Here is a 26,314-nt window from a genome sequence, read left to right on the forward strand (position 1 = left end):
TCTTGGTGTAGAACATTTATTTATTTTTCCCACGAATCACTGAAAGTTTAGGTCAGTGGGAAATAATTTTAATCAAATAATTGTACATTTTCTTCCCACATATCCTGCCTTGTATTAGGAAATGACATTGTGATCCATTTCATTACAAGTAAAATATTACAAAATATTTACAGGAAAATATTAAAAATAACTCAAACACAAAAGGCAAGATGAAATAAACTGTTTTTTTCAAAAATCTCTACTCCAGTGCCCACAGCACACAAGAGAGTCAAAACAAATAAGCAACTAAGATCCCCCTGTGATCACAAATTTCCAAAGAACTGGAGGAGGGGAAGAAACAGGATGAAAATGGTGGTGTGAAAGGGAATGGATGTTAGCAGCACTGCTTCAATAACTGATCTATTCTGGATGAAATACCCTCTTTTATGTGCAGTAAATTCTGAACAAGGCTAAATTTTAGGATATTCCTTGAACTGAAATTAGAAAATACCCTGACAATGGAAGCAGCTCTTTCATCTAAGTTTAATAAGAGCTTCTTTCTCCATGGGCCACTGTTGTGAACAGAAGCCTGTTCTGGCATCAAAAGCTGTCACAGTAGCCCTTCCATCTCTTTCATGAAAGCCTCATAGACATCATCCTTAGTTTGTACTGAGACAGGAACAGAAGGACCAGATTTGGGTGCTGCTTTGGCAAGAGGCACAGCAGAATCATCCTCTGACTTTCTCTGGGGAGCAGCAGTAGCCCCTTTATTCTCCCGACGTACTCTCAGTGCAGTGGGCACAAATCGAGTAATCTCTGCCTTGGGATTAGTGATCTGTGGCTTGGCACTGATGGTTGCTGTGGCTTTCTTCTCAATGGTGGCTGCACTCGTATCATCCGCCTTGGGTCGCTGAATCAAGTTGGGTGGGGCACTTAAAACCCCAGGGTTCGGCAAGGGAGCTGGTGGGAAAAGCCCAGGGGGGGCAGGTCCAAGGGGAGGCACCAAAGGTGGGCGCATCATGCCAGGACGAGGTGGAGGAATACCTAAATGAATAAAATAGGCAGGATGAATACTGTAAGAACTAATACAATTTAACTACTATTAAGGACATTTAAATATTGGTTACCAATTTTTAAAAAAAAGGATAACAACTTACAGAAAATAAGCTGAACTCATACTGGTTGCAATTTGAAACTCTGGAATATTTTATTATAAAACAGTATTTACCTTCAGCCTATATTCCTGCACTTACAGTAATATGTTCTCTTCTCTAAATAATGTTCTACTTTAAAATATAAAGTGACATCAACTGGTTTCAAATTACTATCTCAAATCTCACATCCCAAGATTCTATTCCAGCTGCATAGTGCAGATATTAGTAAGGACAAGGTCAGGAGACCAATGCCCATGCATTATATTTCTATTACCATTTCCGCTGCTCAAAAAGGTAACAATGTGCAAGAAAGAAAATTTTAACCCTGGTCATTAAATGCACATGGAGGTCAAGCATAGTGGCTCACATTTGTAATCCCAGCACTTTGGGAGGCCAAGGCGTGTGGATCATTTAAGGTCAGGAGCTCAAGACCAGCCTGACCAACATGATGAAACCGTGTCTCTACTAAAAATACAAAATTAGCTGGGTGTGGTTGTGCATGCTTATGATCCCAGCTACTTGGGAGGCTGAGGCAGGAGAATTGCTTGAACCCAGGAGGCGGAGGTTGCAGTGAGCTGAGATCGCACCATTGCACTCCAGCCTGGGCAACAAGAGCGAAACTCCGTCTCGAAGGAAAAAAAGTGCACATGGAGTAAGAGAATGCAACTAATCACAATCTGTCATCATTACTGGAAAAGAACTCATGTCCTATGGACAGTCAGACATACACAATATTCATATACCAAGAACTGCAGATTTCAGTTCTTCAAATGCTACTTTTAAATTAAAGTACCATATTTTATCAAATCTAAGATCCTATTGATTACATAAACTCATAATTATTCTGTGTACCACTAAGACAGAGAGAGAGAGAGAAAAAGCCCCACATGGGGCACTTAAAAGCAGATCTTCACATGAAAGTGGGACATTTCAGTGTTGTAAATTAGAAATATACCTGCCACATAAAACAAGCCCACAAGAAAATCTGCATGTCTAACCTTGACACTAGGTAGAGGAAAGGAAAAAAAAACACACTCTGTAATTTTAAACTTTAAGTTGGTACTCATGCGGATGCATGGAATGGCTTCATAACTACAACTTAAAACCAAAAAATTATCAAATAGAGAATTTAATCCCATGTTCTCTGGCTAGAAGTCCCTCAAGCGAACCAAGTGCAAATACCCACTGGAAGAACTCTACTTCAAACCAGGTCAACAACAACTTAAAAACCACCACCCACTGTAAGATTACCTCAGATTTCAGAATACTGAAATGTGACCATATATCTTAGAGCAAATTAAATAAACAGTAGGCAAAGTTTTTATTATAGAAATTGAAAGCGTCACCTGGAGGTGCAGGGGGAGGTAGCCTTGGTGGGGGTCCCCGAGGAGGGGGACCAGGAGGCAGACCTGGAGGTGGACCTGGGGGAGGGCCAGGGGGTCGGCCTGGTGGTGGTCCTGGAGGTAAAAGTCGGGGTAAGGGCCCTCGGAGTCCTGGCATTCCAGGTGGTCTCAGGAATGGAGGAGCTCCTGAAAAGGGAAAAATGATAAATTGGTCACACAAATATACATTAAGTAATAATTATGGCTTAAAAGTAACTCAAATATGGTTTGACTTTAACCTGAAATCAGATTAACTTCAAAAACTTAATGAAACATACATGGAAACAGAATTCATTCAATAAATATCTCAGTACAGCTGGGCACAGTACAGCCACCTCACGCCTGTAATCCCACCATTTTGGGAGGCTGAGACGGGTGGATCACGAGGTCATGAGTTTAAGACCAGCCTGGCCAAGATGGTGAAACCACGTCTCTACTAAAAATACAAAAAAATTAGCTGGGCATGGTGGCGGGCACCTATAATCCCTGCTACTCAGGAGGCTGAGGCAGGAGGATTGCTTGAACCCGGGAGGTGGAGGTTGCAGTGCGCCGAGATCACACCACCACACTCCAGCATGGGCGACAGAGCGACTCTGTCTAAAAAAAAAACATCTGAGCACCAGAAAAATGGTACTGGATTTGTTGTGGATCTTTTCACTTTATTTCCCAACACTGACAAAAAGCGTACTCAATCACAGCTCTGCAATGCTGGACATATAAAAAGGTGATAAGAATTCTTAAATGGTTCCAGTATAAGCTGAAAATGGAATATAAAACACAATGCTTTGTCCCTACAAAGGACATGAACTCATCCCTTTTTATGGCTGCATAGTATTCCATGGTGTACATGTGCCACATTTTCTTAATCCAGTCTATCACTGATGGACATTTGGGTTGGTTTCAAGTCTTTGCTATTGTGAATAGTGCCGCAATAAACATACGTGTGCATGTATCTTTATAGCAGCATGATTTAGGGGGGAGGGATAGCATTAGGAGAAATACCTAATATAAATGACGAGTTAATGGGTGCAGCACACCAACATGGCACATGTATACATATGTAACAAACCTGCATGTTATGCACATGTACCCTAGAACTTAAAATATAATGATTAAAAAAAAGGCAAGCAAAAAAACCCCACAAAAAAAACAACAAAAAAACCCAATGCTTTAAGGACCCCTTGAAACTCATGAATATATAGAAAAAGACCACTAAGAATGACATAAAATATGTAACTTTCCTTTGCACCAATCGGAAAATGATTAGCTTAACTGAAGAAAACTTAGTAGGCTGACAATAGGATGAAGGACTAAAATCACAAATAGCTGAAAAGTTCTCTGTTGCTTCATTTTATAATCTTTTTATACTTTCGAGCTGAACACTTAATAAACAGACTAATCACCTTTGCCTCTAAAAAAGAACTACAACTAAAAAACTATGCAGATTACACTGACATTCAACATTCTTAACCTAAGAACACAAGACAGTATTAACTGTGTCTTACTCCCACCTGCTGCCAATTTAGAGCTAGGTCAACCTATCATATTAAAAAGCAATACTAAAGAAAGCCTCCATTACATGTTCAAGTTTCTGTCTGTTGTAATCAGAAAAACTTTGAAAACAAGAGTGCTTTGGAGAAAAACAGGTGGCTGTCAGTAGAACTATGAGTTGCAAACAATGGTTTAGGAATAAACAAGCTTCACTTGTCCTTTGAGAATCTTTCACATCTTAGAGAACCCCATTAGGAGGAAACAAGAAAACATGAACGCTAATAACACATACTGTTTTTTGGAATGACTTCACTCTAACCTCATTTAAACTTTAGTCACATGATGTAAGTGTTTACCTGGAGGTGGACCAGGAGGGAGGCCTGTAGGTGGCCCAGGAGGCCGTAATGGTGGAGCAGGTGGTGGTCCAAGAGGTGGTGGTCCTGGCATGGGAGGTGCTTGTATCTGAGAAGGAGGAACAGACTGCGGCGGAGCCTGCTGCTGTGAAGAAGCAGTGGATGCGCCATCAGAATGGGATTCCTCTTTATGCTGTTTTTGTGATTGCTTTTCTGCTTCAGAGTCATCAGAATCATCTTCATCATCATCCTCTGAAAATTCCTCTACTTCCCGTCCCTCCTCAGGGATTTCTTGACCTGAAAAGAAATTTTAAACTCAGTAAATGGAGTTGATTCACTTTTTTACAGTTTGGAGAACAGCAATGACTGAATACACATGGTTAATAAATGTGTTCTTAAAATTAAAAACCAAATAGTCTTCTTCAATAAAATACTTAGATGTGAAAGAAATACTATTCTATACTCATCTGTATTAGTGTAGCATAGTGGAATGAACTCAGGCTTTAAAACAAGACAGACCAATGTTTAAATGCCAGCCCAACAATTTACTTGCTATGTAACTTTAGGCAGCCTATATAATGGTTCCAAATCTTATTTTTGTAAAACAAGAACTTATTACTTACTTGAAGGTTGCTGAGATACTAAATGGAAAAATGTATGTAAAGCAATTAGCGTGAGGACACACCAAAAGGTGATTCACTCTTTTTTTCCTGCCTTACCTGCCATACGAAGCATCATGGCTTGAAGAGGAGTCAGTTCCTTCATGTTCTTCTTTTTCTTCCTTGATTTTCCAGGCATATCTGCAAACCGTACACTCAGACCTAAGGAGTCAAAGGAGGGAGTGGAGTAGATTGGGATCAACAAAATTCAGTAAATGTTTACTATGTAACAGTATAAAGTACTAGATATGACTGCTACACACTACTTGGCAGAGGTGCAGGATGAGACAGCTATATTAATGATATGAACACCCAGATAAAAACAATGTTCTAGAAAATATAAATTATTATAGTTGGTCAAAGAGGTGATAAGCCCAGAATATACAAAACTTAAATGGTAGTTGAAGATCTACTCCTTAAAGGCTACAAATAATTTTAGGAGGAAATTCAGCCAAACATTAAGTTACAGAAATTTCCTGATAAAGAGCATAGGAAAAGATGAAATGTTACCCAACTCATGAAGTTAGCTTAAACCTGATACCAAAACTCATCTATTGGCCAACATAAAATATAAGCAAGTTATACATGTTTATAGCAGCACAATTTGCAATTGCAAAAATATGAAACCAATCTAAATGTCACCAACCAACCAATGGTTAAAGAAAATGTGGTATATATCCACCATGGAATACTACTCAGCCATAAAATCGAACAAAATAATGGCCTTTATAGCAACTTGGATGGAGTTGGAGGCCATTATTCTAAGTGAAGTAACTCAGGAATGAAAAACCAAATATTGTATGCTCTCACTTATAAGTGGGAGCTAAGATTTGATGATGCAAAAGCATAAGAATGATACCATGGACTTTGGGGACTCAGTGGGGAAGGGTGGGAGGGGAGTGAGAGAAAGGAGACTACAAACTGGGTACAGTGTATACACTATTTGGGTGAGGGATGCATCAAAATCTCAGAAATCACCATTAAAGAACTTATCTATGTAACCAAACACAACCTGTTCCCCCAAAACTGTCAAAATTAAAATTTACAAAAAGGAAAAAAATATATAAGCAAGTTGAATCCAAGTGTTCTAAAAGCCAGCAATGTAGTTCACTACAATAAAGAACTTACAAAGAACAAAAAAAAAGTTATATCCCAACAGATATATAAAAAATACTTATGATTAAAAAAAAAAAAAAAAAACACTCTTAGCAAGCTAAGAATAAAAAGAACTTTTTTTTTTTTTTTTTTGGAGACAGAGTTTTGCTCTTATTGCCCAGGCTGGTGCGATCTCAGCTCACCGCAAACTCTGCCTTCCAGGTTCAAGCGATTATCCTGCCTCAGCCTCCCGAGTAGCTGGGATTACAGGCATGTGCACCCACGCCCGGCTAATTTTGTATTTTCAGTAGAGACGGGGTTTCTCCATGATGGTCAGGCTGTCTCGAACTCCCAACCTCAGGTGATCCACCCGCCTCAGCCTCCCAAAGTGCTGGGATTACAGGCATGAGCCACCGTGCCCGGCCTAAAAAGAACTTCTTAACTGACTAAGGCCATCCATTGGACGCTGGATAGGAGTATTTTTAGTTAGTAAACATTTTAGGAGGAGGATAGTTCCATGTGAACAGGACTTTAGTTTTGTTTACCCTGTGTCCTTAGTGCCTAGAAAAAATGCCGTGTGTATAGTAAAAACTCAATAAATATTAGCTGAGTGAATATCAACTCAGAGTTGGGATGGCCATTTTCAGAACATGTGTATTGATGAGAATATGTAAGAAAAATGTGGTTGGGTGCTGTGGCTCATGCCTCTATTCCCAGCACTTTGGGAGGCCGAGGTGGGCAGATCACCTGTGGTCAGGAGTTCGAAACCAGCCTGGTCAACATGGTCAAACCCCGTCTCTACTAAAAATACAAAAATTAGCCGTGCATGGTGGTGGGTGCCTGTAATCCCAGCTACTTGGGAGACTGAGGCAGCAGAATCGCTTGACCCCCGGGAGATGAAGGTTGCAGAGAGTTGATATTGTGCCACTGTACTCCAACCTGGGTGACAAGAGTGAGATTGTCTCAAAAAAAAAGATAAAAGAAAAAAGAAGAAAAAAAAAAAATCTGTCGGCAGAATAAAAGGAAAAGAAGGCAAGAGACCACACAAACCCAGAAAGAAGTGGAGCTGCCGTGGCTCTAATGGCTTTGTACTTTCCAGTACTAGTTCCTACCTAACAGTCCTCTATAATAATCTTTCATTTCCAGCTCTATTATTTTTAACTAGCTTTTGTGACACAATTCTTTTTTTTTTGGGAGGCAAGTCTCGCTTTCAATGTCATGAGCTGGAGAAGCGAGTAACGATCGTCGCACATTCTCACTTTCCCAGGTTCGCCGTCTCCTGCCTCAGCCTCGACCGGCGGAACTGCGAAAGCACTCCGCCGACTTAGTTTTAACATTTTTAGTAGAACAGTTTCCTCATGTTAATGAGATGGTCTCGATCTGACCTCGTGATCCCGCCGCTCGGCCTCCCAAAGGCGTTGCGGCGCCGGCGCAACCACAATTCTTAAGACACAGCAGGAGAAAAATTTGTCATTATCAATATTAACATTAGTATTACATAGTATTATATAAATATTCTCTTGCAGGCTACAAAAACAATCCCAAAAGAAGCTGCAAAACTGCTGAGGTTTGACAGAATTGGTGTGCATTTTGCACTGTCAGTACCTATTAATGATGCTTAAAATTTTCTTGACAAATGTCCTATTTGAATTTTTTTTTTTTTTGACACGGAGTCTCACTCTGTTGCCCAGGTTGGAGTGCAGTGGCACGATCTCGGTTTACTGCAAGCTCCATCTCCTGGGTTCAAGCCATTCTCCTGCCTCAGCCTCCCAAGTAGCTGGGACTACAGGTGCCCGCCACCACGCCTGGCTAAGTTTTTGTATTTTTAGTACAGACGGGGTTTCACCCTGTTAGCCAGGATGGTCTCAATCTCCTGACCTCGTGATCTGCCTGCTGCGGCCTCCCAAAGTGCTGGGATTACAGGCGTGAGCCACCGCGCCCAGCCTGAATTTTTTAATAATCAAATAAACATACACATTATAGATACAATATGTTTCATGATTCCACTCTTGAGTGTACCTGGGTTATAAATATGATCCTGGTTCATGTAAGATACTATAAAAGGGCTTCAAAGGTAGACATTTAAACAGATTTATAAAATACAACATCAATGTTTTTCTTAATATGGCTATTCTCCTTTCCTATAACATACCCATAAAAATACATGTTTATGCTGTTGAATAGTTATGCCTTTTACCCCGAAGTGAACTTTTGCATAGACATTTTTATTACACAGTTTGTTTTTCCTCATAAACATCCACTGAGTACTTACTGTGTCAAAAACTTTCAAAAGTTTAGTATATAAAGATGAATATAGCTATGATCCCTACATCCAAAGATTTGAGAGTACTCTCACAGATTCACTGATAAATTAGGACCTTCAGCTTGTCCTCTCTTTATTGATCAATACCATGAATCTTCATCCGCACATACCTGACTTCTTTTCTTCATTGTTGTCTCTCTCACCATCATCACGGTGCACAAATTCATCCCCGTCACTTTCTCCATCTGATTTGTCGGTGTCACTGTCATCAGTACTGTCATCATGCTTATCTTGATCCATGTCCTCAGGATAGCCATCATCTTCACTGGTGCTAGAAATATCATCATCATGACCTCGCTGGGCTGAAAAGTGGGAAAGGAACATGGAGAAGTAATATGATTGGACCCTCCATGACATGGTACCCAGAAATACAGAAAATTATCCTATTTAACTCAGACTGTAACAACTTAATGCTTACAAAAAAAATTCCTGTATATAGCTATTCATACAGTCTCACAATATTTTCATTTGCCAATAATTTTAAACATTTCTTTTTGGTAATTTAAGATTTTTTTTAAAAGAGGTTCTACTTTGAAAACCCATTTCCTCCTTTAGCAACAATCATGCTTGTATACACACACACACAGTCAGTGAATGTATACGACGATGCTCTAGTCTGATGACAATAAAGCTAAAAGGGAACCAGATATACAAGTCTTAAGGGATTAGTAGCAAGAGTGACATCTCCAAGGAAAGCCTGACTTAAAACACAATAAACATTTCTATACTTATGTATGATGCTTTTACTTGAGTAGATCCTATGATTTATCCAACTGTATATATATTAGTATGTACATGGTATCCTCTCATTTACTTCCTAAGTTCTGAGGGTGGTGAACAATATGTTAAACAGGCCTAACACAAAAAATGATAGTTATAACAGCAAAGGAACAGTCACTTCTCACCAAGTTCAGGACTATATAACATGTCTTCATCTCGCCTACGAGGGGGAAGATCTAGGGCAAAACCCACTTTACGGCCATACATCTGCACGACTTGAGGAGGAGGTGGACCAGGGGGAGGGCCAGGAGGTTTTCTGCCAGGGGGCAAACGTGGAACACCATGTCCAAGAAGAGGAAGGATAGAAACTGCCCGAGTTGGAGGTCTGTTAACAAAAAAACAAAAACAAAAAAATCCCCCCAGTAATCACTTAACATGAATGAGATATTTATTTTCTCTTCTAAACAATTTTCAAGGGATTTATTTTACATTTAATCAAACGTCACACTGTTTACATCCACATTGTCTTTATTTCCCCCTGCATTAATTTTGGCACTGGACAGTCAATTTGTGCCTTTACTAAATGCTCTCTGATTGTGACACTGCTTCCTTACCCATAGGCTGAGGTTTTCTTTAGTATAGAGGGTGGCTGGGCACCAGGAAGTGGAATGTCCTGGATCAAAATGTTGGAAGGAGCATGTGGCATATCCGGCAAAGGAATACTCTCCACTTCCACATGCTGAGCATTCTGAAAGAGAGAGAACCATTCAATAGTACGATAAAAAAGTCATCCACTAACTAAACACTAAAAATGACAAGTCAGCTGTTTCGTAACTTGGACAAGCTTTCCAACTAACATAAATATCACTAAAAACCCCCACAAAAATAATCTCACGTCAATACTTAACAGATTGTCAAAGAATTGAAAGAAATCTTCACTTTTAAAAATGCTAAAACCCAGCAGCTTTTTTCTCCTCTTATCAGGTAATTCTTTTTGGATATGATTCAAAATAGCTGTTGTTTAGAGAAACCCAACTGTTACAAGTATCTAGCATCAGACCTACCCTATTTAATATGCAGGGTGACAGAAAAATACATGTCGGGCTGGGCGTGGTGGCTCACGCCTGTAATCCCAGCACTTTGGGAGGCTGAGGCGGGTGGATCACGAGGTCAGGAGTTTGAGACCAGCCTGGCCAAGATGGTGAAACCCCGTCTCTACTAAAAATACAAAAATTAGCCGGTTGTGGTGGCGGGCGCCTGTAGTCCCAGCTACTCAGGAGGCTGAGGGAGGAGAATTGTTTGAACCTGGGAGGCAGAAGTTGCAGTGAGCCTGGGCAACACAGTGAGACTCGGTCTCAAAAACAAAAAACAAACAAACAAAAATAAAAATAATACATGTCAACAAATAGTATATATCCAGTGGTGGAGGTTGGGCTCATTAGCTTGCCTATGTTGAATTTCTGTTGTGTATTAGCTTAACTAAGCAAGTTAACTTGTGCCTTCATCTGTAAAATGGGAGACATATTACCTCCTTTACAGCAATTATAGCATTCGATTTTTTCCCATCTTTATTTTGAGGTAAACAAAATGTACAAATTCAGTAAGTTTTGACAAATGCATATACCTCATACTCCTTCCCAATCCATCTCTAATATCATCCCCAAAGGCAACCACGGCTATATCTTTTTTTCCTGCACAGATTAGCTGTGACTATTCTAGAATTTCATAAAAATGAAATCATAACAATGAAATAAACTTAGCATGTTTTTGAGATTTATTCATAATTTTTCTTTTTTTATTCCACGCTGTTTTGAGTATTAGATTATTCCTTTTATTGCTGAATAGTATCTGATTGTATAAATATGCTACAGTTTAATTATCCATTATCCTATTAGTGAACACCTAGGCTGATCCTAGTTTTTGAATTAATTTCTTCTGTTTAAATAAAAAGGATTAGATTTGCTGGTTCACACGGTAGGTATATGTTTAGTTTTAGAAGAAACTGCTATGAGGAAGAGGTTCAACATGACTAATTCTTCCATTAACTTTTTAAATCTAAGTACAGGTTGAGCATCCCTAATCTGAAAATCTGAAATGCTCCAAGATCCTGAACTTTTTGACTCCCACATGATGCCATGGTGGAAAAATCCACACCTGACCTAGTGTGATGGGTCGTAGTTTTGTTTCATGCACAGAATTTATAAAATTATCTTCAGGCTATGTTAATTTCATGCTTAGACTAGGGTGCCATCCCCCAAATACATGCAAATATATGCAAAAACAAAACAAAATAAAAAACAACACTAAATCCAAAACACTTTTGGTCCCAAGCACTTTGCATAAGGGATACTCAATCTGTGTAGTATTTTAGTTTATCTCTAAAAAGAAAAACTTGATTACCTTGACAGCATCAAAATATTGGCTAAGTTGAGCCCTCTTCTGTTCATATTCTACTTCTAGCTTTCTCAATTCTTTGTAAATATCTGGATTCTCTTTTTCATAGAGTCGTAGAATACGTTCGAAGGTTTCACGCAGCTTTTTACGCTTGTCTTTCAGTACTTTCTCATTTAATTGTGGCTGTTGCACTGGGTTAAACTCTAAGAGAAAAAGTAGATTATGGAATTGAATATAAGAGGCCACTTCAATTAGGTATCAATAGGTTACATAATAAAAACCTCTATATATGCTAAAATTTTTTTAAGAGATCTAGATATCCAGACATACTCTTTTCAATTTTATTCAAGGAACTACAATATTTATTAAAATCCCCACCCTTTTTAGATGGCCACTAATTTTACCTTTCTCAGAAATGCCACCTAATTGATTTTCATCTTCATTGTAATAAAAATCAATTTTCACTGCTCTGTGCTGAAAACCTGGTGAAGACTCTGTCAGATTTGTGTTTACATACTATATTAGTCCTGTCAAATTTTGAGATCTATTAGCTGGGCGTGGTGGTGCATGCCTGTAGTCCCAGCTATTTGGGAGGCTGGGCAGAAGAATCGCTTGCATCTGGGAGGCGGAGGTTGCAGTGAGCCGAGATCACACCACTGCACTCCAGCCTGGGCAACAAGAACAAAACCTCGTCTCAAAAAAAAAAATTTTTTTTTGAGATCTTAGGCATTTTACTTGAACTCTCAAGTAAAATTTTTTCCTTCCTCATCTAAAAAATGGAGACATTAACCACTTTGTAATAAAGCTATGATGATACAATGGGATTACAAATAAAATATCCGGTGGTGTTTGACTCACCACTTAACTATAATCTTTATAACAGATCTGTATTCCTGGCCTAGCTACCATACGATCCTTTTTCTCCCCAACTAATCATGTATCAACATGGGGCTTAACTGCAGGTCCTCTATCCCAAGAATAAGACCTCCAGGCCTGTCTGGTCAATCATATCCCCCTATCTTCCTTTTTAGTGAATGACTCAGAGATCAATGAGCACATGATCCAAACTAGGGCCAGAACCTTCCCTGAGATTTTAAATGTAGATGTGAGAGACAGAAACTCTCAGATTTTCTTTCTGGACGTGTTATGTAGAGATAAAACAAATCTAGAGCTGCCTGTGGCCTTGTCTCCCAATCACCACTAATTACACACATATATTCCACCTTCCATCACAAGAAGTTCATCAGTAGTAAGCTGAATGAGGCTAACAGAGATCAGACTAGACAGATGGACAGTACTGATGATGAGATTGGATTCTGAGGTTAGTTTCAGGAATTTCTCTTTTTTTATGTTCAGACTTTTTAATTAAGAGAGCCAATGCATGCTTTTTTCTGTCTTAACTAGTCTGTATTGAGTTTTATAAATTGTAACTAGACTCCTGATGAATAGTATTCTCTTCACCCCTTTTCTTTTTCTTAAAAGAATAACAAGTTTATCTTCTTCCTTAAATCCTATTAACTATTATTAATCTTGGTAATTTATTCAAATCTAGAGGGTGTATTCTTACACTATACTATTCCTAGTGTGATTAGTAAAAGCATTGAATGCCTGAGCTTTAATCTCAGCTTTGCCACTACATAGCAGTGTGATCTTGAGAAAGCTATGTAATCTTTCTGTGCCCAAGTTTCCTTACCTGTAAAATAGGGACAGTGCACCTACTCTAAAAAATTGTGAGGATTAGAAAACTAGTGGGGAAAAAAACTGGTGCACAGGTGCGTAGCAAGAAAACTACTCAAGAAACCTGTTATTACTATTAGCTCCATTTAAAACAACACATAACATTTGGGGTCATTTAATGAAGGATTCTCTGATTCCCCAAGGAAAGTAATTATCCCTGCTGATATTTAGACCAGATGCAAGAAGTGAAATCAGTTACAGCTGAACTGGGAAAGATCTGGGATCCTGAAGCCTGACCCAGAACTCTTACCCAGGCTAGCTGCACAGCTTCTTCCACATTATTTCAGAAACCTTGTAATAGCATAATGCCATGACTGAATTTTTTCTTGTACTGCATTTTATGTAATCATTGAGGAGTTTTATTGTATCTCTTTTACTTACTACTCTGTTTTTGGGCAAACCATGGAACTTGTAACGATCACTTTAAAACGCTATTTTACAAAAGTGGCAAAAGGTAGAAGACAAAGTGGCAAAAACTTGACAGGTGAAAAGCACATGGAAGTTAACTAGACTGTTTTATTTTCTGCATGTTTGAAAACTTCTATTAAAAAAACAAAATATTCTACATGTTCTAGTATTAAACAGAAAGGATATTTGTGGGTTAGGATAAAATTTCCAGTGGCAACATCAACGATTTTCAAAGTTAGATGCAAAAAAAGATAACATGCAGCTATTCCATGTGATTCCAGTTATAACAAAGCAGCGATACTTACAATGCATATGAAGAGTGAATAAAATTATTCTATAAAATGTGAAAAAGGCAGAGAATCCTGGTATAGTATTTTATATATTTGGTTTTAGGTATTTGATGATTTTTTTTCTATATCCTTACTAAAGAGTCAAGAATCTTTTTGGATCTTCTGACTGGAAAAATTGGAAACTGCCTTATATTGACAGGGGTCTAATACATAGATTTACATGGTAGTTGCCAACATTAAATAAAAGACGACAAACAAAAAACCCAAGGTTATTTCATAAACCAGATTTAAGTCTTCTCCTGAAAAGCAAGCTGGCCAAACTGCTTCTGTCATCTCATAATAACAATTAGCCGAAAGCCAAATAATCACTTCCCTCTTATTCTGGTATATGGGGTCTCCAGTTTGCAACCACCCTCTAGCACTCCATTTTGTCTCCCTGAAACTAACATTAAATCCAAGCATCAAATGTCCTCATGCTGTTCTGTTTTACTTATGCCTATGCTGCTTCACTCATTACCTGCCTGCCTCTGTATGTGTCAGACTGTTATAGCTGCCTGTTTGTAAATTCTTACCCATTTCATCTAGTTTCTCCATGTCTCGGATTATCTGTTTTGGATCCTTCATCTTTAAAACTGCAGCTCGAACCATCATGCGCTGTTTTTTGTTCTTAGAAAAACAAAAGAAGGTCAGATGTCAAGAAGTCAGGCACTCATGAGTTTTACTTCAACTCGCTTTAAGAATCTGAACAGAATAACTCCTTGGCTTCTGATCACTTGTTTCGACCACCAGAAACAGCTATGTAATTTTTGGCCTTAAAAACGTTTACACTTGTCAAAAAGATAAAGAAATGCTATTTTTAAGATGTGTTTTCTTAGTAAAGTATTTCTTTCAGCTCTGTGAGGTCTTTAGCAGTCACTTAAACACACATACTTTAAATGTCTTTTTTTAAACCCCTTATGTTCTTGAAGACCTTGGGTGATTGTTCCTGCCCCTTGTTCTAAAACCTCTGCTAGCTGAAGTCCAAAGTTTGAAGGTTGAAGCTAAATTCTAAAATTATATAAAGAATATTTTAAAATTTTGCAGAAGTTAATGCTAAACATGAAAACACAACTGAACATTATTTAAAATCTGTGTTGCTTCAATGTATTAAAACACAATACTAGAAAGCAAATCCTTTCTTATTCTGTTGAAGTACTTTGCCACAAATTCAACAGCTAAGAGGAAAATGCTAATCAGAAAAAGGTAATATATTTATAAATATTATAAACCAATATATATATTTAAGCTAATGTAATATACATAATAGTTAATCAGGAAAATGGATAAAGTGATCTAGCATCATGTTTATTTCCATCCTCATCGGTAGACTTTAAAAGTTATGTTTTAATAAATAACAAAAAAGAATTATTTTCGAAAGTATTTTTTAACTCACTGGAAAAGTAATCAAAAATGGCATGATAACTTGTAGTGAGCTTCTCTGCAAAGTTACTTCAGTTCCTAAATATAGTAAAGTTTGGCTTAGTATATCTTACAGTTTTTATAAAAAGCATAAAGCATCTTTTCTAGAAAATATTAGAAATGTTATTCTGAAACCCACTAATTCCAAACCACAAGATGTGCCAAACAGTACTTAAAGTTTTATAAGATGCCTCTGAAATCATACCTTCTTTAATTCTCTCTTCCGGGCTTCCTTTCCTTTAAAAGGAGAGAGGGAGATATTATAATAAAATTTTTGAATCTTGAACATTAGCATTTCCTTCAATTTAATACAGGTAATTCTTTATTGTGGGAAGTTATAGTATGCACTGTAAAACAGCAGCATCTTTGGCCTCTACATGCCAAGAGCATCCCTCTAATTATGACAACCAAAAATGTCAAGACATTTTTGTTTAATGTTTCATAAAAAAAAACTATGAATCTGAAAGAAAAAGATAACATAAAATGCAAAACAAGGGCTCGCAAAACTAATTTGCTCAAAATTTCAAATACAAAAAGAAAACTTTCAGCCAATTCTACTTTGCAAGTCAATCAAATTTGAAAACTAAAATATGGATACTAATTTCTTTGCATGTTTAACGTCTTAATATTCCCATCCAAACACTGAATATACAATTTATTCTTCCTATCACTGCTGGTCTTGTAATTAAGCCACAGAGAAATAAATTCCCAAATATGTGCAATTTTTAACACTCTCCTACTTCATCATTCCACACTAATGGACACTTACGGGCTTGGTCTGTGGGGTTCATAAATTTTCCACTCTTGGTGGATGATGTAGATCTCCGTCCCATGTTGACAATTTGTATGGTTTACTTGTTCATTAAAAAAAGAAAAACCTGTGAAGGTGAAGACAAAGAAATAGCTTATATCTCCTAAATTTATTTCTTCCTTTTTCTAGTCCCTACCAATCTCTGAAAAAAATAATTCCTTTAATTAGAAATTCTGTGAGACTGTTCTTTCCTTAGTTTTGACTTTAATGTCCAAGAAAGATGGCATTAAGTTTCTTGACCATGAAAATTTAGATCTCCATCATTCTTTGGAAATGTGATGAGTGTGAAGACCACTTTGAATATCCTCAAGTCATTACTTTATCTTTTTTCTTATGGATCACAGCACTGACTTTGTCAACTGATAAAAAAACAACTAGAAAATGCTTTAACGATATGGCACAAACCATGAACATCAGAATTCATTAGTCCTTCTTCTATAACCTCCCTTTATTAACACGTAATTGTAAAAGAAGAATACGAACGGAATGGGGGTAATGGATCTAGGCTCAAAACAAACACCTCACCCTTGCCTCGCTCCATGGTTGTTCTTGGCTTGTATGCTGTACATTCTCAACACTTCTAAGACACTAAAAACTCATTCATTTAAGCATATTTAATTCAGATATAATGCTTGACTCTCAAGAGTTCAAAACACAACTAAAAATGCAAGTATTTGAAATGAGTGCTATACTGAGAGCTCCCCAAAATTTAAATATTAAGACACATATTTTTCTAATACCTGACTCCCAATATATATTTCTTAAGGTAACTAAAGGGATACTTATTCTTGTTTGAGGAAAACATATTTTGTAAGCTAAAACTTTTATTAACACAGTACCCTATTACATGACTTCTTCCTCTTATTCCAAAAGAATGGGGCTTAATTTTTTGAAGCATTCTTTCCAGTAACAAAGGTGGACAAATTTGTTTCCTTTTGCAAGTAGACACTTTTTAAAGGGAAGAAAGGGAAGATTTTCAGACCAGTTTGTTACAGTTAATATGTCTTTCGCCAAGTGTCCAACTGCCCCAAAAGCCAGATGTTTCAGAAAGCCAGATGTTTCATAGCTGTTCTGGTGGCAATTACTTCAAGACGGCGGTGTCAAAGGCTCTGATTTTTAGCTTCCTCATCTAAAAAATGGGGACATCAATTACTTTATAATAAAGCTTTGATGATACAACGGGATTACAAATAAAATATCTTGTGATGTTTGACTCACTATTTAACTATAATCTTCATAATGGATCCATATTCCTGCCCTAGCTACCATACACCCTGTCAAGTGGTTTCCTTCTCAGAAAAACTGGGGCGTGGGGGTGTGGGTGGGAAAGCAGCAGGGAGTAGGAGGTAGGGAAGGAGGAAAACATGCAAAATTCGTACAAATACAAGCTCTCCCATCTTTGATTGCCTACGTTTTTCGTGCTTTCCTTTCTCAAGCGGGCTCATGTTCTGAATCTCCTCCCCCACAAATGAAACACAACGGATACGAATTACAGAGAATTTTACGGAAGATACGGGAGCTTAAGTCTGCAAAGATTAGTTTTTTGTCTACAAGCGGGGGCGACTGGAAAAATCAAGCCAAATAACCGTTGGGGAACTGTAAATAGCCAAAGAAGCTTCAATGGGATAGGGTCCAGGTCCACCAAAGGAGGCAACACCACCAACTGCCGAAACCATAGTGACGGTTGACCGACCATGACTCGAGGTACAAGACGTCAAACCTAAGGCTACCAATCAACGTGCATAGGAAGCGGCCCCAACCGCCCCGGGCGATGCCAACCGCGTAACCACTGGTCGCCGCGCCACCCCAGGCCCTGGAATACCCCAGTCCGCAACCGGGAGACCCCAGCCGGGGAGAGGAGGAGCGGGGCAAAGGGACTGGGTGTCCCCCAAGCCAGTGCGCGGGCCGTGGAAGGGACGAAAGAGATGAGGAAAAGAAGTAGAGCAACTCCATACACTCACACTTCTGCTGTGCTCCCAGGACTACGAGAAGCGGGCAGGGGGCGATTCCCGGCGTCTTTCACTTCGTAAGGGCCTTCAACTCGGCCTCTCGCTCTACCCCTCAGCTACCGCCATCTTGAAACCTCGCGCCCCTCCGCAATCCTTACGTCATTTCCCATTCCTCTGTCCCGCTGTCTCTTAGCGCAGCTGGGCCCTAGAACCATAGAGAATACTCAAGAATTCCAGGACCAGAGTCTCTTCCGGTCCCATACAATACTTCATTGGTTGGTTGTCGGCTAAGAGCCCGCCTCATTGCGCTCATCTAGTACAATAGGAATTGAAAGAAGATAGCTGCTATCTGATTGGCTGACGGTCCTGTCTCTCAAGTTGGAGGCATTCTGACCTAGTTGCTGGGGGCGTAATGCGTTGACCTATCCGAGAACGGTACATTCTGCAGATGCAGAAGCGTTCCGCGTTTTGTGTTTCTGGGAATTACGTTAGTTTTTGGATTTTTATGTTTCTTATGACGCAAGCAGGTGCGATCCTTTAGGGCTTTCTCCGTTTGTAAACGAATACCCAGATAACATTTGCTACTGAGTTTAATCCGCTTTGTAAGCATCAGGTTATCCCATGTGGGCGTCTGGTACGTGTGGAAATTTAATAGACGCGCAGAACAGAACATTTGTAGACCACCTGAACAAATAAATCAGCACCCGTATTAGAGTCGCAAATTGCTTAACGGGCGGTGATTTATTATTTATTAGTAGTGTTCTGAAGAAGAAATACGGGGATACATATGCAGTCGGTTTTAAGTTTATGAGTGGCAAGGTTGATATATATTGGCCGTATTCCCTACTGGTCTATTCACCAGCCAAAAGTCCTCTATGATGTCACTCTACGTACGGGATTATTCACTTAACTCTAGCCTTTGCCCTTTCCTTACCTTCTATCCCTTCTTTCCCTGAGTCAGCCCCCACTTATTTCCCTTAAAGGTAAGCTTAAACATTTAAAAAACTATCTTAGAGGATACGCTTGGTTATTTCTAATCTTAACCAGACTATCCCTTGTAGGAAGTCTATTCTTACCACCAGTTATAAATATTTCAAAATATTGTTGGAGATACATATAAATTTTTGGCAGAATCTTTAAACTGCCCTTGAAGGTAATATGATCGGTCCTATACCTAAACTTACCTTTGTGTTAGGAAATTCTTGATTTGATTTTAGACTGAATTTGAGTGTCGGAAAGCAATGACAAGATCTGGTAGGTTAAAGCTGATAAACCAGGTAACACATAAAAAAGAAAATAATCTTGAATTTTGAAGATGAACTAAGTTGTAATATTTTGCAACTTTTTTTTTTTTCTTCTTAACACCATATTAGTGGTCATAGTTTTGCAACTCATTTTGAAAAACAATGCGAGAAGAGAAAGAGAAAACAAACTGTTTGTTGGAAATATTAAAGTCTTTCATGTAGCTAAAATTTTTTCTGTAGCTAATATTATTAAGATAGGCTGAGCAGTTTTTATTTCAATACATTTCTTGTACTTGGATGGGAGAATCAACTATAACAAACGCAGTCTGGCATCAACAGCATATTAATGATTTTGTCAGTATAGACTAAAAGAGTCCTCATGGGAATTACTTACTGGCAAAGGATTTAGAAAACAAACACATCTGCAGAGATTCAGCTGAACCATTAATAGGCCTCTATAGCCTTTGGCGTTTTCTAAAATCAGGTAATTAGTGAAATGGCCCACCTAATGCGTCGTGTATCAAAGGCAGCTGCCTCCTTTTTGCTAGTGTTGAAAATGAAATTATATTAATTTTTCTGAAAACATAATAAAGTATGACTTTCCTTTAAATGACAAATGCTTTGAGAGTAGTGACCTTCTATTCTGCATCCTAAATGCATTTTATTCATGTGTAGCTGTGTTTTGCTTGCTTGTCTTTTAAATGTTTCAGTGTTTGAACATTCACTTGAGCGATATTTAATCATCACAATTGGTCAGGGTTGATTGCAGTTACAGAAACAGGACCTTGATGTTTTTAGTTTTGATTTTTACCATTTTCAAATCCATCCAGTTTACATTGTGTAATTAGTAGACTTTTACAGATCTGCTTCCTGTCCTAACTGAAGCAAATTGTTACAAATCATTTTTCAGCCTCTTCTAGTTTACGAAAAACAGATTTACTCTGATGGTTAAAAATATGATAGTATTTCTGTCTCATTTGAAGGCCTAGGGTTTGTGTCTAGGCAGAAGTTACTAAGTATGTTCCCTTATAACTAAATGATGTTTGAAGCTGGTGGTAGAAATGAAAGTCTCTGCAGTCAACGTAAAATTTAAGAATTTTAATGAAATTAGAAAAGGAAAAAGTAACCTCTATACTTGCTACTCTATGACAGCATATACCCCAATGTTGATCTGGTAGAGCAAGGTGTGAAAACATCCAGTGGGATAATTTTTTTTTACCTTATAGCGTCTAGCACCAACTCATCCAGGCATTGGCTCTAAACTCATCTAGTCATCTAGTCTTGACATCCCCAATTTCCCTCTCCAAATTGTTTATCCTATTTAAGTGCATATTGGAAGCCTATAGAAGATGAACCTAATCAAGGAAGCAAACACTGTTACTGAAAAGGAAGCAGAAAAACACTTCAGTGGCAAATAAGATGGCTGTTCATTTCATTTGGTGTTTCACTAGATTGATGACCTCAGTAATGGCATGATTATATTTTTCTGAGGCTGACTTGAATTCCACCAGATGCTTCTCATAACTTTTGATGGCTGCTTGAAGCTGTGTTTTTTCCACTGCTCCCAGGATGGCACGGACAATCATATCTATGCCAAGGCCAAGAACAGCAACTCCAATACTACCAAGGAGAGAAGCACCAATTTGAGCTAACACAGTGACCAACTTGTTAATTATGCCAGTTGTGATATTTGAGCCCACAAGTTTAACAGCAACTGCACTGGCTGCAGATGTAGCTTCTCCCAGGATGACCGAAATAACCTGTTGCACTATTGCAATTTTCTCTGTTTCCTTTTCCTTAATATCCTGAAGTTTTCTATAGAGGGTTGGCTCTAGCTTGTCTTTTAGTGCTTCATCAACCTTTTGCAATTCCTTTTGGATTTTCATAATGGCTTGGATGATGATATCACAGTTTTCTTTGATGGTCCCGTCTCTTTTCATCTCAATGGAGGCCAGCCTGCACCCCAAGTGCGTATTTAGAACCTCAGTCAGCTTATTGGTGACATCGAAGCTGTCAGATAAGCAATCAAGGAGCTGTTGGTGAAGACGATTTACTTCTTGCCGCCTCTTTGGGTTCTCTGGGTAAAGGAAGTCACTTTGGGCCATATTTCCAATATGATCGCTGAAAAATAAAATGGTAAATTTTTACTGAAAGTCTTAAAAAACATCTGCTAACTGCGTAGAAGGGACTAGGAAACCTTTTTCTTCATGCATAGCAAAGAAGCAAGATGCTGTGTAAGGAGAATTCCTCAGAACACTCAAGTTTTTTTTTTTTTTTTAGAGATAGAGTCTCACTCTGTTACCCAGGCTGGAGTGCAGTGGCGTGATTTTAGCTCACTGCAACCTCTGCCTCCCAGGTTCTAGCAATTCTCCTGCCTCAGCCTCCTGAGTAGCTGGGATTACAGGCACACACCACAATGCCCAGCTAGTTTTTTGTATTTTAGTAGAGACGGGGTTTCACTATGTTGCCCAGGCTGGTCTCCAACTCCTGAGCTCAGGCAGTCCACCCCCTCGGCCTTCCGAAGTGCTAGGATTACAGGCATGAGTCACTATGCCCAGCCTCAGCAGGTTCTTTAAAACAGTTATTGTTACGAAATTTGGAGTCAGTGTATGGAAAATGTAGGCAACAGAATACAACCCTTTGATGGATAAATTTAAGGTATTAGATTTTGTGGTGGTGGGAAATATTCATGTTTATCAGGCATCTGTTTATTAATAAGCATGATTATTTCTAGGTAATATTTAATAACTTTTATTTGAAACGGACCCCAATTTGAAATGCTTAGCTCTTGATTACTAGTGCTCCTTAGTTTCTCCAACCCCTAGTCATCACATTGACCACACCTACCGACTGATTTCTCTGAATTTACAGGGCTGTTTTTTGTGTTTCAATACTTGGTTATTTTCACTTAAAATATTCAAATTACTTTATATTTCTTTATAGGCAAGTTATTTGTTTTCTAAACCTAAGGGATATCCAAAGGCAACATATATATCATGCTAGAATCTTTAAAAAAATTTTTTCTTGTGATAAGAGTATATATTCAAGACTCTTTGGATTAAAATTTCATGTGAGGAGAAGGTGGGAACTATAAATACAAAAATTAGTCAGGCGTGGTGGTGCACGCCTGTAATCCCAGCTACTCTGGAGACTGAGGCAGGAGAATCACTTGAACCAGAGGTGGAGGTTGCAGGGAGCCAAGATGGTACCACTGCACTCCAGCCTGGGCAACACAGCGAGACTGTCTCAAAAAAAAAAAAAAGTAGTGAGAGCACATCATAGAACGAATAAAATAACTTGACAGGAGACTTCAGCATTTGTTCTTTTGGCCCATGGTACCATTTAGAGAAAACAGTCGTGTTCTTCTGTGTTTATTTGGGTGAAAAATCTAAATTTGAGCCAGTAAGAGCACGATGGTACTCAATATGCATACTTTGAGTAGCCTTTCTATGTGGCTGGCACTTTTTTTAAAAATTAAACTCGAGAGAAAAGAGAGAAAAAATGGAGTTCTCTATCCATATCCATGTGGAATCTGGCACAGTCTCTTTTTAAGTAAACAACATCGTAATTAACTTGGACCCTATGTCTTCTAGCACCACAGTTCTTATTCTGCTTAAGGGGAACCTCAGAAGCATAGAATGAAGGAATGAAGATGTTTTTCTTTCAAGAAAGTAAACCTGAAAATAACCTATTCTCCAAATCATATGGATATAATTTGGAAACGGAAAAGGGGAAATTTTTCTGAAATTGTTTAGAAATATAAATAACCATGTATGTTGTTAGATTTAGAAAAATGCACTGGAACCTCCTGGCAAAATAAACTACCATGGTCAGAAATTCATTTTTATCCTTGATTCAAATCCAGCACACATGCACATATATACAGGCAGGCACACGTGTAACAGACACACACTTCCACAAAACAATACTTAGAAAATCTCTAATCCAATTCCCTTTAAATAAATTGCTTGTTGAGGATCCAGTAAATATTCTCTAAACACACAATGGGTTGCAAACTGTAATTTGATAAGCACAGATTTGGACTTTGAATTTTATTTTTTCTTCTAGTAATTTTCCATTAAATGTTTGTCTTTTTTGACTCCCGGTTTTCAGATCTCATTATGAAGTGAAAACTCTAGTTTCTGACTGACAGGAGAAAATTAGCTATATTCCTCTTCAGACAGTTAGGCGACAGGAGTTTCTTTATCCTGAAAAAGTTGAAAATATCTCTAGCAGCTATCATATGCCATTATATGAAGGCATAGTTTCCAGAAAAGGTGGGTGGTTTTATCTACCTCAAGATAAACAAATGGAGAAATGAACCTTCCTCCTGGATGGGAGGCAGAATGCTTCCAAGTGGTCGGCTCCTTTTCAGTTAACTCATTGTTTTAGCACAACTTCACAAATTAGTCATAGAATGTTTCTGAAAGACTGAACAGGTGAGCCTTATTTTTTTCAGGAAAAAAAAAAAAAGAACTCTTCTCCCCCCAGTATTAAAACACCATAACCCAACAAAATAGTAAACAGTATGGTACAGGAACAAGAGTCAGTGAATTAATGGAACAAATTAGTCCCCAAAGCAGACTCTTCTATCCATTTAATAATAATAAATTGTAGACTCTCAAATCAATAATAATCAAAATTATTACTCCATAAATGGTCCTGAGTCATGGGCTAGACTTTGGAGTTAAAAATTAATAACAACGTTGCTAGTGTCATACATGTAGAAAATTAAATAATAGCTGGAAGAAAATGGATAATTTTCAAATATCTGTATGGAGGAGGACTTTATAAGCCTAAAACCAATGAAAAAAAAATCACATGCAAAAATTTGACTAATAACGATGGCCAATGTAAAAAGAACTGAAAACAAGCTGGGGGAAAATGCAAAAAAAGTACTGTTATTATTTTTAAGATGCAGTGACAATCTAATATATAAATGAGCAAACAACCCTGAACAGAGTACAAAAAAATAGTGTCTAATAAAATGGTGGGAAAAGTTCAGTCTTACTAGAAATCAAAGTGTAAGACACTGTATGTTTTCAACTACTAATGTGTTTCCTCCTTTTAAGTAGTCATGCTCTTGCACTTGCACTCTCACACTCTTCTTCATAGGATCTAGATATCAGTTCATGACTTTGTTCCAATAACGAGTTTGGCTAAGAAACGTTATGATGTGCTAAGAATTATGTTTCCCTTATAAGGAAAAAGGACTTTTATTCTGAGTCAGACTTACCTTCCTAGCTTTTTTCCTAAGGGTAGGAAGTGGGGAGGGTTTTCTTGTGCTAACATATCTTCAGCAGGCCTGCCACCACACCTGCTCAGGTGTGTCTGAGCTCCGGCTCTGAATACAGCTCCAGGGTATGTCTACACCCCAAATGAGATAAGGAGCACTGGGCAATTAGGAAGAGGAGAGGTGGGGATTGAAGGTGAAACCGTTGAATTGTGTTTTGGGTAGGTGAAGTCTGAAGAGCTTAGTGAAGAAGGCAATTATTAATTCATTAACAATTCGTCTAGTATGTTAGTACTGACCACGTGTAAGGTCATATGCTAGCACCACTCTGCAAACCATACAAAGATGAAAAAGACACGGTCCTTGCCTTTTTGGAATTTCTAATCTAGTTAGGAAGTTAAGACAGATTTGTAACTATAATGTCAGGTTGAAAGTAATATGTCGTACAAAATTAAAGGTATAGTTGGTATTTGACTTGTGCAAATCTGTTTTAAACAACCCATACTTTAATATATAATATATTGGCACTGTGGCCATATGGAGACATGTAGTCATCTAGTAAGGTTAACAATTTGTAAGCTTTCAAGTAGATATGCTTAAATATGTGCTTGACAGTTGAGGAGAGGTTGGGCACCACATGGAGAACCATAGTTGGTAGGGTGCAGTATTTTCATTATTGCTCTTAACAATTTAGTTCTGACTCCCAAAGCGATAACTCTACTCAGCAAAACGAAAGCCTTGCAATTACTTGGAGTCACCCTTCTTAAAGGTCAGAGTTGTTACTCATGCAAGCTTCAAGTGATATTTTACAAACAACCCATAATATTGTGCCCGAGAGGAGTTCTGTGCCATATATTTTCTCCATCTTATTCCATTTTCAGTGACGACCTGTCAATTTCAGAGATTGTGGCATCAGCAGCAAGTAGTATATTTAATCCAGCTCTGGTTACACCCATTCTATGGTAAGTTTGAACTTTTACATAATTTGAATTATCACATGATGGTGCTTCCTGTCAGTGAAAAATTCCACTTGGGGAATTACCATCCACTTTTGTACAGAGTTTATGCTATTATTTGAATATTTTACTGTAGTTATCCATGAAATGGGCTCTGTAGTGCCCTGGAGCAACTGCTGGGGAACTGCCAGCCAGCAGGTGGAGCTCTTGGTCTCTGGGACTCCCGTTTTTCACCTGGGCCTTTGCTGGACTGGAGCAGCTGTGCTTTCTCTTGCTCTTCACATTTGGGATCTGGGTGGGTAAAATTTTATTTGATGACAGAGTTCTGTTGCTAAAACAAAGTCTGGAAACTTTTGACTTGTTATTTTATTAAAAAATGACAAAAACATCTGAAAGTGCTGATGCCATTGATCAGCACACCTTATGAAATGAAAATAGAGACAGAGGTTAGCTTGAGATGGATGCTTACTGCACCTAACCTTGTCACTTTTTTTGAATTGAGAAGTCAACATTTAAGATTAAAGAGCATATAAGATATGGTAGAAATATACTGATAATTGTATCTAAGAGTTAAGGTTTATTTAATGACACCATACAGTTGTTGTAGTTTTTCAGAAAAGGAACCACCTTACAAAATGAAAATGTATTGATCGTCATATGTTCAAATAAAACTTTTTA

At 38.2% G+C, this 26,314-nt stretch overlaps 3 protein-coding genes across 12 annotated transcripts in view; 1 reads left to right on the forward strand and 2 right to left on the reverse strand.

The window, feature by feature from the left end:
- WBP11 (WW domain binding protein 11) lies at positions 1-18,390 on the reverse strand. 3 transcript variants are annotated; one of them, XM_009180269.3, is made up of 13 exons: positions 18,216-18,321; positions 17,237-17,383; positions 16,213-16,321; positions 15,649-15,680; positions 14,558-14,651; positions 11,557-11,753; positions 9,771-9,904; positions 9,342-9,541; positions 8,547-8,738; positions 5,079-5,180; positions 4,363-4,656; positions 2,480-2,662; positions 590-1,023 (listed from the first exon to the last, which is right to left on the reverse strand). In XM_009180269.3, exons 3-13 carry the CDS (start codon positions 16,274-16,276, stop codon positions 590-592), a joined length of 1,926 nt encoding a protein of 641 aa, XP_009178533.1. In that variant the 5' UTR covers positions 16,277-16,321; positions 17,237-17,383; positions 18,216-18,321. The 3 variants fall into 3 exon arrangements, with proteins under 3 accessions (XP_003906097.1, XP_009178533.1, XP_009178536.1); XM_003906048.5 differs by lacking the exon at positions 17,237-17,383 and having other exon boundaries at positions 1-1,023; positions 18,216-18,390; XM_009180272.4 differs by lacking the exons at positions 17,237-17,383; positions 18,216-18,321 and adding an exon at positions 17,094-17,223.
- Positions 18,169-26,314, forward strand: part of C9H12orf60 (chromosome 9 C12orf60 homolog) — a 20,252-nt gene continuing 12,106 nt past the window's right edge. The window contains exons 1-2 of one of the 8 annotated variants that reach the window (XM_021922069.1): positions 18,193-18,280; positions 25,562-25,642. The gene's annotated coding sequence lies outside the window, so the exon portion shown is untranslated. The other 7 variants (XM_009180274.3, XM_009180278.3, XM_009180276.4 and 4 more) reach the window with 7 other exon arrangements.
- Positions 20,531-26,314, reverse strand: part of SMCO3 (single-pass membrane protein with coiled-coil domains 3) — a 9,022-nt gene continuing 3,238 nt past the window's right edge. The window contains exon 2 of the mRNA XM_003906051.5: positions 20,531-21,568. Within this exon, the coding sequence (XP_003906100.1) occupies positions 20,875-21,552 (678 nt within the window). The 5' untranslated portion in view covers positions 21,553-21,568 and the 3' untranslated portion in view covers positions 20,531-20,874. The remainder of the gene's footprint in view (positions 21,569-26,314) is intronic.

Source organism: Papio anubis, chromosome 9 (genome assembly GCF_008728515.1).
Source record: "Papio anubis isolate 15944 chromosome 9, Panubis1.0, whole genome shotgun sequence".
Lineage (NCBI taxonomy): Eukaryota > Metazoa > Chordata > Mammalia > Primates > Cercopithecidae > Papio > Papio anubis.

Coding starts and splice junctions, on each gene's coding strand:
- WBP11 (XM_003906048.5), bottom strand. CDS start 16,276: ATGGGACGGAGATCTACATCATCCACCAAGAGTGGAAAATTTATGAAC. Junction 14,652..15,648: donor GGAAGAGAGAATTAAAGAAG/GTATGATTTCAG, acceptor TGTTTTTCTAAG/AACAAAAAACAGCGCATGAT. Junction 11,754..14,557: donor GGAGAAACTAGATGAAATGG/GTAAGAATTTAC, acceptor TTTTTCTCTTAG/AGTTTAACCCAGTGCAACAG.